The following is an 18,729-nucleotide window of genomic DNA, read 5'->3' as shown; positions in this document are numbered from 1 at the left end:
CGCCCTCCCCCAAAGAAGCGTTTATAATTCCCTGGAGCCAGGCTCGTGTCCCCTCCCGGGCAGCCAGTACCAGCCAGGAGGGGCACGGATCCAGTAAGCATGTGGTTGCATTCAGCCTCCCCAGAATCCTGTCCACGTCCTCGGGAGCCACAGAGTCGAACTCATCCCATATAACAGTCTCAAGACTTGCTCCTGTCTCAAGACTTGCTTATGTCTCTGTTGATATCCCTTGCCAAATTAACTTCCACAAACGAGGCAGGCAAACTGCATGAAGAAAGAAAGTTATGGGAGTGAAAAACTCAAAATATCCTATGAAGAGGAAATGACAGTTTGGGCACCTTTGTTGGATTGCTAATTCATTTCCCCCAAGGCTGCTCACAGGTGGTTGACTTTGGCTGGGTCCAAGAAAGGTACCCTGGATTGGACCCAGTTCCTCTCGGGGATTGGAGCTGGAAAGTTGTAGACTGGAAAGTTGAAATAAAAAATCTCGGAAGGCAAAGCACTTCCTCACCAAGAAAATTCATCAGAAGTCAAGCATGACTTGAAGATGGCTTGACTTTTAAAAGAGAAACAGGATGCATCTTTTGCTGATCTCACTCACTAAGTGCCATCTTCACGGTGGCTGCCCGCAACATCTGCGTCATCTTTGACAACATCTGCTCTATTGGGACTGCAGGCCCTGGGGCTGTTTCTCCTCAGAATTCCTGAATAACCTCAGATGCTCGGCCAAGGGTTGATTTTCATTTTTGGCAGAGAAAACGAAATGTAGGGTTCTCCACAGTGGGGTAAAAAATATTTGCTGAACCTTATAACCATTAAAAGTGTGCTAGGCGTCTCAGGACTGAACTCTTGTACCAACATCCACATCTGGGATGTTCATGAATTCCTTACAGCGGTGTTTCTCAACCGTGGCAACCAGGGCTGTGGAGTCGGAGTCGAGGAGTCGGAGTCAGAGGAAATTTTGGGTACCTGGAGTCGGAGTCGGCAAACAATGCACCGACTCCGACTCCTACTAAATTTAGATTGGAATTTAAAAAAAAGCAAGTTTAAATGTCCCAATTCACAAAAAGTTATAATTAATGACTTCTCTACTGTAAGAATAAAGACCAATGCATGCAGTGCCTCACGTAACCGCAAAACGAACACGTTAANCGCAACGCACAATTAGGAGCGGCAATACTTATACTTTCCATAGTGTTGTGTTCTGCTGTTACAGGGAACGCAGCGCCCATGGGTAACCTAGCCTCTCACTGATAAGGGATTAAGTAAATATGTTTTTTGCAGGACTAGAGACACTTGTATAAGTGAAGGGAATGGAGGGTCAATAGTTCAAGACTGAAGCTGTAAACCAGTGGTTCTCAACCTTTTTAATGCCGCGACCCCAACCGGTCATAAGTCGAGGACTAAACCGGTCGTAAGTCGAGGACTACCCAACCGGTCGTAAGTCGAGGACTTTCCCTGCCCGGGAGTGCCGCGCATGCGTGGTTCCGCCCCCTGCGCCGGCCGAGGCGTAGCTGGCAAGTGGCAGAGACGGAGCAGGCCGACCACCAGCTGGCCCAGCCCAAGGGAGGTAAGGCACCCGCCGGAAAAGGGGGAAAAAATGGCGGACAAAAAAAATGGCGGACAGCCTTGCTTGGCGACCCCCGTGAAATGGTCAATCGACCCCAAATGGGGTCCCGACCCACAGGTTGAGAACCACTGCTGTAAACCATTGGAAAAACTGCTGTCATTCAGCTAAGGCTATAAAAACTTGTAAACTCCGATTGTTAGCTTATTAATACAGAGGAGTCGGAGTCGGAAGTACAAAAAATTGAGGAGTCGAAGTCGGAACATTTATCTACCGACCCCACAGCCCTGGTGGCAACTATAAGACATCCGGACTTCAACTCCCAGAATTCCCATTCTAACTTCTCTAGATTGTCATTGCAGTTTTTTAAACCATTATTAGTAGGCTCTCTTTTTAATCTTTGGAACCTGACTTTTGTCTGTCAATTATATTTTTGGGTTTTTATGGTACAACTGACATATAACTGGTCCAATACATATTATTTATCTTCCACTGGTGGCTAAAATAAATATAGTGGATGGGATCTCTGTGAATTCTCTGGAACTGAGTTCAACTGTGCTGGGTCACTAAGGCACGCATGGACTATTTTTCACACGGGAGTGAAAGGAACCTCCTATTTGTCATTGTGTGTCTATGGCAGTGTTTCTCAAGCTTGGCGACTTTTAAGACACATGGGCTGCAACTCCCAGAATTCATGCTGGAGAGGGAATTTTGGGAGTTGAGGTCCACTCATTTTAAAGTTGCTAAGGTTGAGGAACAACTGATCTATGGTGTCAGTGAAAGTTCGTGTCCATTAGCTACGGAGGATCTCTCTTACAACATGGGATTGGGGTATATAAATATTCTACCATCCCAAAATTAGGATGGAGTTTTACTCTCACTTGGTCATTTTTTGTTCAGTGTAGCAATCCAAATTCAGGGAGACGGCCACCTCCTCCGCAAGGAACTGAATTTTTCTCTTGTCATTGATGGGAATTACCTTTTCTGTAACTTGACACCCCTTCAGGGTATTTAGAGCACTATCATATTCCTTCTTTTCTCAAAGCTAAATATTCTTAGCTTTCAATGTCCAGCCTGCCTTTGTTCGTCTCTTTCTCTCTTCTATGAGTCTGTTCCAGTTTATCTAAGACCTCCTTAAATTATGTAGCTCCAAGCAGGGCAAGTGTCACGGTCAGGGTTGATAAATGCAGAATGCAGTGGGACCACTGTTGTATTTCCATAATTAGGGACACTTTGCTTCTATTCAACTGCCTCTTTGTCTTCTTTTTCTCGTTCTTCCTTCCTGGCTGAAAATTCCCCAGCCAGGCAGGAATACAAAGAAGATCTTGTTTTCTAGATGCCTTTGCAGGGCAGGATGGGAGAAGCGTTGCTGAAAGGAGGGAGGTCCAGACCAACTCTGCAGGGACAATGTGCCAGATCCGAAGGCTTGGTCTTGCACGGGGGTCTCCGTGGAACATTCCCCGCCCCGCTTGAATTGTTCACGCTTAAAAGGGAAACTGAGCAAGGAAAAAACTCCCTCTTCTGATCTTCCGCTGTGATTCATGAACCTCTGAGGCAAAAAGCCTGTGGAAGGCTCGGTGTTTGATATTCCGGCAGATCTTTACAACCACAGCATTGTTCATCTTCAACCCGATCAGGGTGTGCGATGGCACAGCAGCCCTCCCTCACGGTGCCAGTGCATCATGGTGCAAAGATGCCTACATTAAAGGAACTAAACCAAGTAGTTCTGCAATTTCCACATCTACTTCTCTTTTTCAAGTTAAATTTAAATCACTGCTCTATGGCGAAGTTTCCAGAAGAAAGAATAGCATCCACTCTGTTAGCGTGGGATTTAAAAGATGGAAATTTAACAAGGAAAACCCCATCTTAGCTGGGATTGGAACTGCTCCAGATTTCAAACTGAAATTGCATTTTGAATACACTCTTATCTACATTCCACAAAGGGAAGGGAAAGAGGGGGAGGGAGGGAAGGAAGGAAGGAAGAAAGAAAGAAAGAAAGAAAAAAAGGATGAAAGGAAAGAAGAAAAGGGAAGGAAAGAAGGAAGGAAAGAAATTTTAGGAAATCAATTATCCTAGGCCAGAGATAGGCAACCTTGGCCCTTTTATGACTGGTGGACTTCAACTCCCAGAATTCCTGAGCCAGCCATGCTGAGGGGAAAGGGAGAGGTTCCCAAGCTGAGCCATGGCTGGCTCAGGAATTCTGGGAGTTGAAGTCCACGAGTCATAAAAGAGCCAAGGTTGCCTGCCCCTGTCCTAGGCCATGGATTAAAGTGGTTTGGCCCTGTCAGATTTTTTTTTCAAGGTTTGCATATTGTTAGCTGGACTCCCCTTTGCTTCTTGTTTTCTTTTATAACGCTATATTGTATTTTCCATTTTGTTGAGTTCACTGTGCACCTCCCAGAGTCACTTTGGAGTCAGGTGGTGCCTAAATTGAATGAATTAAATTAAAATTGGATCAAGGCCAGATTTCTTAAACTGGGCAGGTTGTAGATGTGTTGTAGCTCTTTGAATTCTTGCTTTTCTGTAGGAGATTCATGTTCTCCCTAAAAACAAGCAGGTATTACTCAACGTTTGAGTGGATGAGAGTTCTCCAAGTGGTACAGGAGAAGTGGCTAATTTATTTATTAGCTCTTTAAAGCTGTTTGTTGAAGGAGAAATATCAGATGGATGTCACTGTATAATATTGTCAAAATGGGTGAGCCACAGGTTGCACTCCTGAATTTATGTGGCCCAGCCACAGATGTTTTAGAAGAAAAGCATAATTATTTTCAATCTCTATAAATTTACTCAGTGGATCATCTAAGAGTTCAATGTGATTAGTCAAGCATTTTTTTCATCGTAACATTCCTGGATGAAATTAAATCCATGGATTTTTTTTTCAACAGGTTTACATTTAATTTAGTGATTTTTAGTGTACTATTAACTCTTCTCATCTCGAATATGTTTCTATCTTCTATTTCCAGAAATTGTCTTTGACTAGATTGACTAGATTTGATAGTTCAGCATTTGATACTGAAAGTAAAAGCAGGTGACGTATATGCTGTTATTAATTCTGTGAGTGGTCCCTGAATGCATCTTTGCTGAAAAACAACAGTAATCTTTTACCTGGTGGAAGAATAAACTGGCAAAGTGTCCTTTGTACTGTGTTAACAGGAATGTGATTGCACCATTGTTTTGGATTTGGGGCATTGCTAAGGCAATATTTGAAGTGGAAAATTAAACACTGTTTAATATTAGAGGAAAATTTTAAATAACTGTTTAGAGTAGAATAGAGCTGGAAGGGTCCTCGGGGGTCAGTGTAGGAACAAGGCAACACCCGTCTGGTACAGACAGTTCTCTCCTTAGGACCACAACAGGAGCCAGATTTTCTGTTGCTAAGCAAGGCGGTTGTTAAGTGAGCTGCCCTTGATTTTATAAACATTTTGCCACGGTTGTTAAACGAATCACTGCAGTTGTTAAGTGAATCGGTGCCATTGTAACTTCAAATGGCCCCTAAACAAATAGTTAATAAGTTGATGGCTCTCTGTAGAAGCGATCTCTGGCTTTGCCAAGCCCAGAACAGGACCAGCCTCCCGCTTCGTGTGGGTAGGCCCGGTGGTTGACACACACAAAGTTGCCCTGTGTAAATAAGCCCTACCCAATTGGAGAAAGTTTAATTGCTATCCATAGCAACAATAATAATCCTTGCAGAAGTCGCACAAGCCCATATATTTTTCCACAGCACCCTACGACAATCAGTTTTGTTTCTTTCCAAGGACGGTGCCTCGATTCTCACAAAATGTAAAACGAAACTCAAAGAAACCACAGGATGGGGTTGCAACAATATGCAAATAGTCGCACATATTTTTCCCGTTCTGTCAACTAATTTCAAGATGGCTGGATTTTCAGGCTTCTTCAAATCCAGACACACCATAAAAAGGTTTTATTTATTTTTTAAAAAGCTGTGGGAAAATGCAATGCTGTATCGATATCAAAATTGATAGGAAAATTGCTTGCACTATACAACAAGGAAGACTGTTGCCCCACTTCAGGTAATCCTCCGCTTGCTTGCTTGGCAACCATTAAAAGCTATGATGGACCCCAAAATGGGATGACCCGAATTCAGAGTTCCAGCTTGCAAACCATCCATTGGAGGTCAAGAGATCGCATTTCAGGCACTCACAGCCATTTGCAGTGCCCCAGGGTCATGAGACCACAATTTATATTGTTTTTGACCGAAACTGGTCATTACTTCCGGTTTCCTGCAAAAATCACCCTATACTAGTGAACAATGAGTTCGCTTAACAACCGTTTGCTTAAGGATGGATTTGCTTAACGCCCAGAGCATTCACTTAAGGACTGTGTTGCTGGCTTTAGAACCGCCATGTTCACTTAACAACCGTTGCAAAAGTCATAAAATTAGGCACAACCATGTAGTGATCTATTTTACAACTCTTGTGACTTGCGACCAAAATTGTGGGCTCGGTTATGGTCCCAAGCCGAGGATTACCTGTAATGTGAGTTGGCATTAGTTATTCTGTGTCTGTAAAGCAGCGTGTGGAGGTGCCTTTCCTTTTTTTTCCTTCTTCTTAAAGATTATGTTGGGGAGAGGAAGCAACTTGCCACGACATCCGGTAAAATTATACCTTGGTTAAAGCGCTGGAATCCTACTTAATGCTTTCTAATTTGTATAACTAGCTTATTAAGTTGTAGCAGAGCTCAGTTAAATTACATCTTCTAATCCTATAAATAGGTGTCCCATTTCACAGCAAGAAATACTGAACACATTTACATAATGAGCTTTTGCAGCAGAAAGGATGACTGCACGGGCAGATTTCCCCATAAAGTTTCCATAATTATAAGAAGAGATGGAAGGCTTGGTGTGAGGAATCGACGTGAACGTAAACAGCAGGAAACTGCCTCAGCTGAACAATTCTTGATTTATAAAAGGGAGAAGCGCCTTGGGTTCCACACAGGGGGTGTGGCCTAAAGATAACTACATAATACGTTGCCTTGTGATAGAAATGGGAAATTGTGAGTAAGCGTCCTCAACTGGATCTTCCCCACCCACTTCCCTCTTTGCAGGTAGCCAAGATAGGAGAGCCCCATTTCTGGATACTTTTATGGAGCTGGTAAAGCATCAACAGTCCTCCACTTACGACCGGAACTTGAGCCCAAAATTTCTGTTGCTCAGTGAGAAATTTGTTAAGTGAGTTTTGCCCCATTATATGACCTTTCTTGCCACAGTTGTTAAGTGATTCACTGGTAAGTTAGTAAAACGCTTGTTAAGTGAATCTTGCTTCCCCCATTGACTTTCCTTGTCATAAGATTGCAAAAGGGGATCACGTGACCCCCCATGAGACATTGCGACCGTCATAAATATGAACCAGTTGTCAAGGATCCAAATATAAATCACATGACCATGGTCAGGAGTAGGCAACCTGGGCTCTTTTATGACTTCAACTCCCAGAATTCCTGAGCCAGCCACGCTGAGGGGAAAGGGAGAGGTTTCCAAGCTGAGCCATGCTGGCGCTTCTTCTGGGCCCAGCTGGATCCTGGCGCTGATCCTGGGGCTTCCACTGAGCCCTGACAGCCCTGCAGCTCCAGCCGTCTCTCGCTTAGGCTCATGCAGTGCTGCCACCGGTTCAGCTCATTCCCCTCCCCCGCTACCCCTTTTCTAGGATGGTCGCGTACCACCTGCCAGGTGCCCATGTACCATAGGTGGTACCCGTACCACTGGCTGAAAAGCCTTGGGTTAAGGCACCATACCAGAAAGCAGGAGGCATTTCAGTCCCAGCCCCACCTCAGCCCTAGAAAGCCATCCGAGCAACTTTGGGTCAGTCTCCTCTCTCGGCCAAGCCCTCCTCACAGGGTTGTTGTGGGGAAAATAGGAGGAAGAAGCTGTGTTGGATATGTCTGCCGCCTTGAGTCGCTTGTAGAAACAATAAAGGTGGGATATAAATAAATGAATAACGTACTTCAGCCATTGGGTTTCTTCTGACCTCAGCATATGCTCCAAGGATCTCCATCAAGCTGTTCCGTGAGAAGAGCAACTTCTGGATTTTTGCCAGACCAATTGGCAAAGCACTATCAACAAACAGCCTTTGCTAAAAGTTAGATTAAGAGTACATCTTTCTCTTGCTTCATCTCCGGGTCCAAAGGGGACCCGGATTTCAAAACTTTGGGTCATCAGATCTGCTCTGCCCCACTAAGCCTTTTGTTCTCATCAAACCCCTTGATACGAAGACCCCGTTTTTAAGATATCAGAAGTCTTGAGTGTGCTGGTAGTCAAGAACCATGAAGAAACTACTTGAGTGCTGGAGATGCCAAGAAATGAACCAACAATTCATTTGATCACTTCGCCCAACTTGATGTTGTCCACAGATCTCCACTCTACCAGCCACGAGGACGTTGGGAACGTCTGCAGGATTTCCACATACGTTGTGGGTAAAGCTTCAGTAGAAAAATATAGGTAGATACAACGCAAAGGCATTCTTGAGTTTCAGCAACTTACACAGGTGCTGGTTTTGTTTTCTATCTTGCAACCACAAAATGAGACGAGTAATCTGCCGTTTCAATCAAGAATGCTGGTGCTCCAGTGGCATCAGCACTTGGTTTTCTTTGGAACACGCGCGCCAGTAAAATTCACCCCAAAATCAACCATAATCATGTTGGTTCATGGAAGGAAGAGGATCCAGAGTCTACCACTTCCAGTGAACCACAGTGAGGGAGAATGTGCAAGCTTTCCAGCCCTGTAAGATTCTTCATCAGGCAAGATTTTATGAAAAGGAGGCTATGAAGAAGAAACGCAGAGAGTCCTCAACTTACCACCACAGCTGAGCCCCGAATTTCTGTTGCTAAGCAAGGCAGTTGTTAAGTGAGTTTTGCCCCCTTTTATGACCTTTCCTGCCATAGTTGTTAAGTGAATCACTACAGGCGAGTTAGTAACATGGTTGTTAAGTGAATCTGACTTCCCCACGGATTTTGCTCGTTGGAACGTGGCAAAAGGGGATCACGTGATACTGCGACCGTCATAAATAAGAGCCAGTTGCCAAGCGTCTGAATTTTGATCGCATGACCAGGGGATGCTGAAATGGTCAAAAGTCACTTTTTTCAGTGCTGCTATAACCTTAAATGGTCACTAAATGAAAGGCTGTAAGTCGAGAACTACCGTAAGTGAGCTCAGTCATTAGATCACATCTTTTAGCTGTTGCTAAAGGGGGAGCAGGGGGTTGGACTAGAAGACCTCAAAGGTCCCTTCCACCTCTGTTATTGTCATTGTTATACAGTTACGCGCTCCCAGGTTCGGCTTGTGGTCACTCACACAGCCCTGGTTAACAGCCACACTCAGATCGCTTTCAAATGAACACCGAGGCACAAACGGTTCATTGGAGTACTTGGAGACCCAGTGAATTTAAAATAACCAACTTTATACTGGCCACAGTGCTCTGTCTCTCTTTTACACACACACACACACACACACACACACACACACACACACACACACACACACATCTATCCATATCCTTGGGTAGGTTGGCTCACACTAGTCATGGGACTTGGCAACAGCCATGGGTTTATGATCGTGGGTTTATGATCATGGGGGGGGGTGTCACGTGATTGCCATCGGGACTTTCCCAGCCAGCTTCCAATGAGCAGAGTCAATGGGGGGGGGAGCTGGATTCACTTAATGACCATCGCATGAATCACTTAACAACTGTAGTGATCCTCTTAATAATGATAAGCAAGGTTGTAACATCAGGCACAAGTGACTTAGCAACCGCCTTCCTTAGCAACAGAAATTCTGATCCCAACTGGGATCATAATTTAAGGACTCCCCATGAGAGCTGAAACAGAAGGACCAGTAGTATAATTTAACTCTTAGTAGGCCAGGTACGCATGGTGTTGGTCTCCTTGGGTTCAGTGAAGCTAATGTGCAAAGCAGAATAACCAAGTTGGAAGGGAGCTTAGAGGTCTTCTAGTCCACCCCCTGCTAGAGTTTTGAAGATAACTAGGCAGAGGAGGAAAAGATTCGGTTTTTAAGGGAGTGATAAATTATGATTTGTACCACATGAGTTTGCCTCACATGACATAAGGATCTTTTCAGTTTAGATTTTGGATGTGATTAATAGTCAAGGGTTTTATCTGCTGTTCACCCAGGCATCCCTTCGCTCATTAGATGAAATCACGCCTTTCCTCAGAAAACATCAGGCACACGGTGCCTGACGTTCTCCTCAACGGTTTGTCTCCTCAACAACCAGCTTGTAATGGGGGGGGGGGGGCTCAAAGTCCCCTGGTAAGTTTCCGTAGCTGTGAGTGGACTTGAAAAACAGGCTCTTCCTCATCCTTTTTCCAGTACTTCCAATTCTGACATCGTACCGCCTTTTTTGAATAATATTTTTTACTTATATTCCACTTTGCTCTGCCAGTTTTCAGAACTGGTTACCAGAATGTATGTGGTGGGTGGGTGGGGGGAATTATGGCCTTTTTATGACCTGTGGACACCAACTCCCAAAATTCCATGCTGGCTCAGAAATTCTGGGAGCTGAAGTCGTAAAGAGGCCGTAGTTGCCCATCCCTTGGTACCGAGTACTGCTCTTGAGTTAGTACAAAGGGGCTATAGGTTTAAATTCAGTGTATGTGCAGAATTTCAAGTTAGGAGCGCCAGTTTGTTATGGTTAAGATATCAGGCTAGAAACTGGGTGATTGGAAGTTCTAGTGCCACCTTGAGCACAAAACCAGTTGGGTGGTCATGGATCAGTAACTTTCTCTTAGCCCTAGGAAGAAGCAGGTAAGGGCAAACCACTCAATCGCTCAACCTCCTGGCTCAAATGCCGGTTGAGTAAGCCTTTTTCTGCTGCCCCATCGTTCTTCAGGCATCTGACCACTTTGTCAGTCAAAAGACGTGGCTCGTGTGTGGCTCATTGGCAGGGATGGCTCTCTCAGCAAGAGAAGTAGGGACATCTGGGGCTAATGTCTTGGAACCCCACACCTCTCCTCTCACACTCACCTCATATCAAGGTGTGGAAATGGAATCATGGCCTCTGGGCTTCAAAAGATCCCCCTGCCATGACTCAACTTCCAGGCAACTCTACCCAGATGACAGAGAATTTTTTTTATAACAAGGTAAATAAAATGAATTATGATCCCCGTGTGTGTGTGTGTGTGTGTGTGTGTGTGTGTGTGTGTGTGTGTGTGTGTCTATCACAGGCCATTTAGAATATGTAGCAGAAAAAAGAGTCGAGAGTTAACAAAGTTGACTCAATACTGTATTGAGTGGTATAAAGCTGTTACAGAATCTAGTTGTTCTGCTTCGGCTACTGTGAAGCCTCTTCCCAGAAGGTAACAACAACAACAACAACAACAAAAACTGGACATGGAAAGGATGTGTAGCATTCCAGAGAATCCTGGGGGCCCTGGTCAAGCAATGCTTATATTCCATGTCCTGGATAGAAGGAAATGAACTACCAATACTCTTTTCTGCTGTCCTCACCACAGCCTTCCTGTCCAAAACAGTAATACCTCCAAACCACACAGTAATACAATACAAAAGTATAAAAGTATAAATAATAAATTAGATTTTGCTTGCAATTTGGGTGGCTGACGGTGACAGGGAATCTAGGGTGAATCTTGTATCAGGTACTGTTGGAAGGAGTCCGTTGGGTTTATAGAGGAGGTCGGGGGATAGAAGATCTCCTAACTTAAGCCGATTGATTGGATTACACTTTGAAACCATCTCCTTATCTTTTAAAGGGTGCAGCAGCCGGACTCCTGTACGTCGGCGCACACATCCTCAACGCTTACAAGGAATACGACTCTTTTCTTCAGAACCGAGATGCTCTTTTGCCCCCCATCATTATCATTGGGGTTGCTCTGGTCATGCTGGTCATTGGCATACTTGGCTGCTCTGCCACCCTCCGTGAATCCAAGATTGGCCTAGGAGTGGTAAGAATAAGGCCTGGCGCTGGTGGCCCCGCTTATAATAACACCATTGCATGAAGGTGATGCTGGAAGTGGGCAATGAGATGATCCCAGTCCCAGTCCCTCCGTTCCTGGACTCTTGCGGTTGCCTAGTAGGAAGGGATATTTTTTAGTAAATTAATGAGATTCAAATATTCCAGAAACCCCTGAAGTTGGTCAGCTAGCTTGAGGGTTAATTCCATCATGCCAAAATGTCTAAAAAACCCTTTTGCCTACAACTTGAAAATGTGTGGACTTCAACTCCCATAATTCCACATATCTTGAAAGAGGGTAGATCTGTCCACAGAACAGCCAAGTCTTCCAAAGGTTGGTTTGTTGGCCACATCTGGGGAAGATCAGATGTGTCTCTGCTTCTTAAGTCTTCTTTTCTTTCTTCAGTTCTTGGTCATCATCCTGCTGATCTTCACGGCAGAAATAGCCGTCTTTGTGCTTGGATTTATTTTCAAAGGAAAGGTGAGTGAAAATATCCAGGTAATGAAACAACCACAGGTCATCCTCACCTTGCAGCCAGTCACTTAATGATGGGTTCAAAGTTATGTGGACCCTGAAAAAAGTGAACTAAGAAATACAAACAGCAAAAAGCTAGATAAGAATTTAAGAAAGATATAAACGGATTAAAAAAAGGAATCCTTGCAGATTTTATTCCCTCAGTTGTTGCCAACTATAGGGAGCGGGGAATTTTTAGCGGGGTTTTAAAAACAATTTTAAATTAAAAATGGCCAAATCTAATATTTTATTTTAATTGTTTTTAATGATAGTTTTGGGGTATTTTTGTATCTCTTTTTATCAGGCTGTCAGCCGCCCTGAGTCCGCAAGGAGAAGGGCGGGGTAAAAATTTAATTAAATAAATAAATAAATAAATAAAATCTCCATTTCAAGGCCACGGAGCCAGTGCTATCCGAAGATATTTCAGTGGCCATGTGGTCAGCACGACCTCACGAAGTGCTGTTAGCTTCCCATTGAAGTGGTACCTGTTTATCTACTCGTATCTGCATGCTTTCAAACTGCTCGGTTGGCAGGAGCTGGGGGCGAGGGTGGGAGCTCACCCCATTGCATGGCACTCGGGTCTCAAACATGGGCTGTCGGCTTTCCAGCCAGCAAGCCCAGCGCCTTAACCGCTGAGCCACTGAGGCCGCCATAAATGGACTAACAGACTAGAAAAACTTGGGACCTTGAGATTCAGTGGTTAAATAATCATGTGTTGCCTTTTTAAATTGGGTCACCGGTGCTTAAACCTTTTATTTGCAGCTGGAGAGAAGGACAGCAAAACCTGGTTGTTTAGTAGTATATGCAAATCTTGCCTTTTTAAGGCTTGATGCTTTCCGTTGCATTTCAGATGGATGAAAAGATGTGAGGTAATAACAATCTGGGTGCCTTTCTTTTCTTGCCACAGATAGCAGCCGAGTTCCATGACTCTCTGTCGGAATCCTTTGCAGCCTACAATGGAGAATCAGAAAACTCTCATAGTGTAGATTACCTGCAGCGGGAGGTAGGAAAACTGGTCTTTCACTTTATTTTTGCAACATTCAGCTGAAGTTAACAGTATAAAATATTCAATACGTTGGTTGTAATTTTTTTTAATTAATATATTCCATTTTAGTATCTTTTTTTCAGCACATAGGTTGATCGTTTTAGTGTCATGATGAATGGCTCGGCGTGAAAGATCTCATCTGTTAGGGTTGCAAAGGAGATGTTTTTGCTTCCAAAGTAATGATTGCATTTAAACAAGTATTTCCTCATCATGTGAAAATCATAACATTCTCAATACATTCTTGTTCCAAAAATTAGTTATACAGTGCTGATACTCTATTTAAAGAGTGTATTTCAGAGACTAGTCACTGTATGTATTGGGTTTTCATCAGTGGGATTAATCTTTCACAGAACATAACGAAGAATGTGGTCGAATCTTTAATAAAACTGAGGAAAGGTAAAAGTCTGTTTGGTCCTTAGTTAGGAGGCCCTGAAAAATAAAGGCTAGACAAGAAAGGAGGCCATGAAAAACAACTTTGGTAGCAGTTTTTTTTCTTTTCATTGTGAAGCATCAGCATCAATAGTTTGATATTTCTGGAAAGTTCTCCAGCATACTGTATCTGGGCAGGAGTCTCCACAACACACAGTTGCCAATTTCCAAACTTGATTGAGGTGTTTCCCCAAGGATGAAGAGAATCAGTATATTGTGTTGTGGCTCTTATTGAGCATTCCTTACGTGGCCCTGTCCAGATGCAAGGAATTCTGGGACTTACCATTCTGGCCCATCTGGTGGGTGTCACTTTCTGGAGAAGCAGAGCTCCAGGGATGAGCCCTCAAAGCCTCAAAGGCAAACAAACTGAATTGTGGATGCGCCTCTTCTAACCACAATTGCTGCTCTTCCAGCTTCAGTGTTGCGGAGTCCAAAACTACACCGATTGGATTGGTACCCAGTGGTTCAACACTGCAGGCAACCACACTGTTCCTCTCAGCTGCTGCAAGCAAGGCCCGGCTATAAAGAATTGCACAGGACGACTAAGTGAGAAGGAGCTTCTCAACACACAAGTAAGAGCACTCAGGGTTTGCTTGAGTAGGACCAAAGTTGTAGATCCAAGAACTTAAATTGTATGAACCAGCTTCCTAATTTTTTATTTATTTTTTTGCCTATGCTGGCTGTCTTTACTTATCTTATTCTGGTATATATGTTTCCTGTTTCATGTACAAAATTCCTCTAGTTCAGGGGTGTCTTAACTGCCGGCTGTGGGCTGGATGCGTCATGGCGAAACCGCGCCCACCCCATTGCTGGAAAAAAAGTCATGACATGTCACGTGACATTGCAAGTTTGACACCCCTGCTCTAGTTCAATACATGTATGTGGAGATTCTCAGTCATCCAGGTCATGGTTGTCTCAAAGGTGCTTTTTCAAAAGGCTTTTTCAAATACCATGTTTTTAAGAGCCGTGGTGGTGCAGTGGTTAAAATGCAGTATTGCAGGCTGACTCTGCCCGCTGCCAGGAGTTTGATCTTGATGGGTCAACCTTCCATCCTTCCGAGGTCAGTAACGTGAGGATCCAGATTGTTGGGGGCAATATGCTGACTCTGTAACTGCTTAGAGAGTGCTATATAAAGCATCGTGAAGCAGTATATAAGTCTAAGTGCTATTGCTGTTTTTTTCCCTTGAGGAAGAAGAAGACATTTTGCTTCTCATCCAAGAAGCTTCATCAGTTCTGGCTGGATGGCGGTGGTGATGGTGGAAATGGAAGTACTCGTTCCAACAGGATATTCATTGGGTGTGTGTGGAAGGATAATATTTCTTTGCAATCTTATAATATATCTGACTGCAAAGAATATAATACCTCCTGTCATAACTAATCCTTCAATTCCCCCCACCATTCAGCCAGAACTGATGAAGCTTCTTGGATGAGAAGCAAAATGTCTTCTTCCTCCTCCTCCAGGGAAAAAACAAAAAACACAGTCCAGTTGCCTTTTGAAAAAGCACCTTGGAGAGTCCTCTCCCTACAAATTAATTTGAAGAAAACTCTTGTCTGCCTGTCCTTTCATATTTATGGATTGAGCTGATGAAACCAATGCATATTATCATTAACTGGTGGAATTCACTGCCCCAAGATGGGGCTTCATCCAATTTGTTTGAGAGGAATAGAATAATCTAAACCCAAGAATGACACATGGGGATCTTCCAGGCTGAGTTCTTTGTTGTTCTCACACTGATAGACAAAATCTTGAAAGACTTGGGACTCTGTTATCTGCATCTACAATATAATCTGGGGGTTATTAGGGAGGAGCCGTGTTCATCCTCTTTCTATCACACATACGGGGTAACATCTGGGCTGAGTTGCCTCTTATCCCTCTGGAAGGCACCCCCTCCCTCCTGGGGATCCACCTTCTCACTAAAGTCCATCATCAGGCCTCTGATTGGCGACTGTGGGAAATAGGAGAATGGACTAGATTGGGGTTTCTCAACCTTGGCAACTTTAAAATGAGAGTCTGTGGAGATCCTCAGTCATCATCCAGGTCACGGTTGTCCCAAAGGTGCTTTTTCAAGAGGCAACTGGACTTTCTTGCTTTTCTCTGAAGTTTCTTCAGCTCTGGTTTCTTGGATGAGAAGCAAAACGTCTTCAAAGAAAAACAAGGTCCAGTTGCCTCGTGAAAAAAGCATCTTTGGGATTCAAGATGAGTGGACGTCAACTCATGGCTGGCTGGAGAATTCTAGGAATTAAAGTCCACCCATCTTAAAATTGTCAAAGATGAAAACATTGAACTAGATGCACTTCTGGGCAGGTCCAGAGGCCTTTGTGTCCTTATCTCTACCAAGTTCTTGTTTTGCACAAAACTCTTGAACTTTTCTACAAAACTCTTTGAACTTATATAATCAGTTCTTCCCCGTCGTCCCCCCTCACTCCAGGGCTGTGAAAAGGTGGTGGATCTACGTGACCTGTTCAACTACGCGATGCTCGTTGTCTTAGCTTTTGCCATTGTGAAGGTATGTGATGGCCAAGTTTGAACCTGCTTTTCAGTTGGGTTATTGTTCAAAGGACATCTGGGGACTGCGAAGAAAGAGCTGCATGACGGACCCCAAATTATTCCAATCCACCTTTCAATCTGAATGGCCGCCTCTTCTCATTCCCATTTCGATTTGTTGGTGTTTTTTTTTTAAAAAAGGAAAAACAACAATACCCAAAATTGGCTATTTCTGTCCAAATGGTGGTGATCCTGGAGGCTTCCTGCAGTCCAGGAGTTCCATAGATGATCCCTAGAGAAACATGGTCTGATCCTGCCAGTCTCTGCTAATGTTCTTTTGATTCTAAAGGTTTTTTTTTCCTTTTCATTTGCTCTTTGGAAAAGACAAAACTCCACCCTCCAGATTAAGTGGAACATTCCACGGGCTCTTCTCTCCCCTTCGAATGTTTAAGCAATAATCATTCGGTTACATTTCTATCTTTGCCTTTTCTAACCTAGTATGTGTCTTTCCAGGGCCAATTATGAAATGGATTAAGTATTTGCTTGGATCTTCCATTATGAGTAATCACACATAGCCGTAATCCACAAACAGCCAGGGGCTTTTTAAGGAAACCCAGAAGTGCAGCGTTGAGGCAGTATTTATTTTATAAATCATGATTTATACTACATGTAGCCAAGGCTTGCTTAGAACTCAGAGTTAGTTTTGCTTCGACAAAACCGTGCAGTATATTCAATAAACAGTAAGATTTTCGGAAATGGAATGAACCTGGAGTTTTATTTGGATTCTCAAGCTGGATGTTGACAGATGGTCATAAAACAGGTCACTCATGTGACCAGCCTGATTTTACAATCTTTTATGTAACAATAATTAAGGGAATACCATGGTTGTTTAACAAGCCATTGGTTTGCTTTGGGCCAGTTTAGCCCCAAACTGGAATAAATGGCTGTCAAGCACATGCAGTCACAGAACTGCAGGGGAGTATTGGAACTTCAAATCTAGGTTGTGAGCACCCCCCAAGGGAAGTCTGCCCGAACTTAAAATGGTTGCTAAGCAACTGGTCATAAATTGAGGACTACCTATAATCCAGAATTTGTAGAGGACACTCAGAAGGGCAAAACTGAATTTGACAGACACAGGAATGAAAATTAATAGTGGTGGAGAGACTATTAAGGGTCAGATTTGAGAGAAGAGCAATCTATTTTAAAACTGTAAATTCTGTACAGGTTGCCAAGAATGGGGTCCTTCGTGGTCTCTGAGCTTGATGGCTTTCTTACAGGCGTTTCATTACCAAACTAGGTAACATCATCAGTGCTACCTAAAACTAAACCCCAGAATCAAGGAGGCCCCAGAGTCTGAATGGGTGGTCAACATGTCCAGCCATCCACTATCTACTGCAGAACACAATATTTTACAGAGAGGCCTCCACTTCAATACAGGTGATGCTGATCAACTAGAATTCTAGAAGGAACATTTAAAACCAGTAGCACTGATGATGTTACCTAGTTTGGTAGCGAAATGTCTGCAGGAAAACCTGCCAAGCTCAGAAAGCATCAAGGAACCCACAGTTCAACCCTGACCTACAAATATTCTCTTCGATGCTATGTATGGAGACTGAAAGATTAATTACAGTGTTTTGGGTTTTTTTCATTTCAGTTTTTTGGAATGCTTGGGATCTGCGTGTTGGCCTGCAAGAAGGAAAGCAGCGGGTATCAGCCCCTGAGCACCGGGGTGTTCGCCTGACCACGAAATGGAGGGATTTTCCTTTTGGGATTTCCGTAAACAAAGATGGAAAGGTGTCTTGAGCAGAAAGCATTAGCCCATTTTTTATGAAATCCCAAAGGAGATTACACTGGCTTTCAGAAGTCCTATTAAAGGTGAAATAGTTGGCATTAACATCCTCATAAGCCTGAGATTTGTCTGATGTAGTTGAAATTAAGGTGCCCTTGTTTTAACAGCAGATGGAGACATTCGCCGGAAAAGACAGACCAGCGTCTGCGATTCCAGTGTCTGATGTAATTTGTGAATCTATCCTTGAATAGACTTAAAGAAATTATTTTTTACACCAGTCATATTTTCCCCCCAGATTGGTTGGGCCAGAGGCACATGGTAAAGGGCTAGGGGCTTATAGAAAATCTCTAAAATCCAGTGGAAATGGCTAAAAGTTAAGACGTTTTGAAATCCACTCTGAGGTAAATGTTGAGAACTTAGCATGCCTTGGATTGAAACTGGATTCTTCTCCCAAGAAAAACTGCAGGTACGAATGCCGACAATTGCTTTTACTCTAGACCAGGGGTAGGCAACCTTGGCTCTTTTATGACTCGTGGACTTCAGCTCCCAGAATTCCTGAGCCAGCTGTGCTGGCTCAGGAATTCTGGGAGTTGAAGTCCACGAGTCATAAAAGAGCCAAGGTTGCCTACCCCTACTCTAGACTGACGTTTTCTGGAGTAACTTGGAGATTTAGACATAGGCCGACTTCATCTGGGAGTGATCAGCTTTTCTAACAGATTATCCATTACATTTCTGATTGTGTGAATTCTTCTGCTAGGAAGTTGAGTTAGGTCGGAAATGCATGTAGATTCCTAATCTCCCTTTTTTTAGCTCCTGATGTTGAATGTCTAATTCTGGTGGTAAATTGACAATTCATATAAGGGAAGCACAATAACGTTATAACATAATCCCTAAAATAGGCTTCAGACTTTAAGCCAGGGGTGTCCAACCTTGGTAACTTTTAAGACTTGTGGACTTGAACTTCCAGA

General features: G+C 43.6%; 1 protein-coding gene across 1 annotated transcript in view; it reads left to right on the top strand.

Annotated features, from left to right (window-relative positions):
- LOC107284135 (tetraspanin-36) overlaps nt 1-17,866 on the top strand; it is a 21,747-nt gene extending 3,881 nt beyond the window's left edge. The window contains exons 2-7 of the mRNA XM_015812147.1: nt 11,300-11,491; nt 11,906-11,980; nt 12,921-13,016; nt 13,901-14,059; nt 15,917-15,994; nt 17,627-17,866. Coding sequence (XP_015667633.1) covers nt 11,300-11,491; nt 11,906-11,980; nt 12,921-13,016; nt 13,901-14,059; nt 15,917-15,994; nt 17,627-17,713 — 687 coding nt within the window. The 3' untranslated portion in view covers nt 17,714-17,866. The remainder of the gene's footprint in view (nt 1-11,299; nt 11,492-11,905; nt 11,981-12,920; nt 13,017-13,900; nt 14,060-15,916; nt 15,995-17,626) is intronic.
- Nucleotides 17,867-18,729: the final 863 nt, after the last annotated feature.

This window comes from Protobothrops mucrosquamatus, unplaced genomic scaffold (assembly GCF_001527695.2).
Source record: "Protobothrops mucrosquamatus isolate PMUCROS unplaced genomic scaffold, P.Mucros_1.0 scaffold70, whole genome shotgun sequence".
In the NCBI taxonomy this organism is placed as follows: Eukaryota; Metazoa; Chordata; class Lepidosauria; order Squamata; family Viperidae; genus Protobothrops; species Protobothrops mucrosquamatus.
The sequence above is the reverse complement of the archived record's forward strand: the minus strand, read 5'-3'. Positions and strand labels throughout refer to the sequence as shown.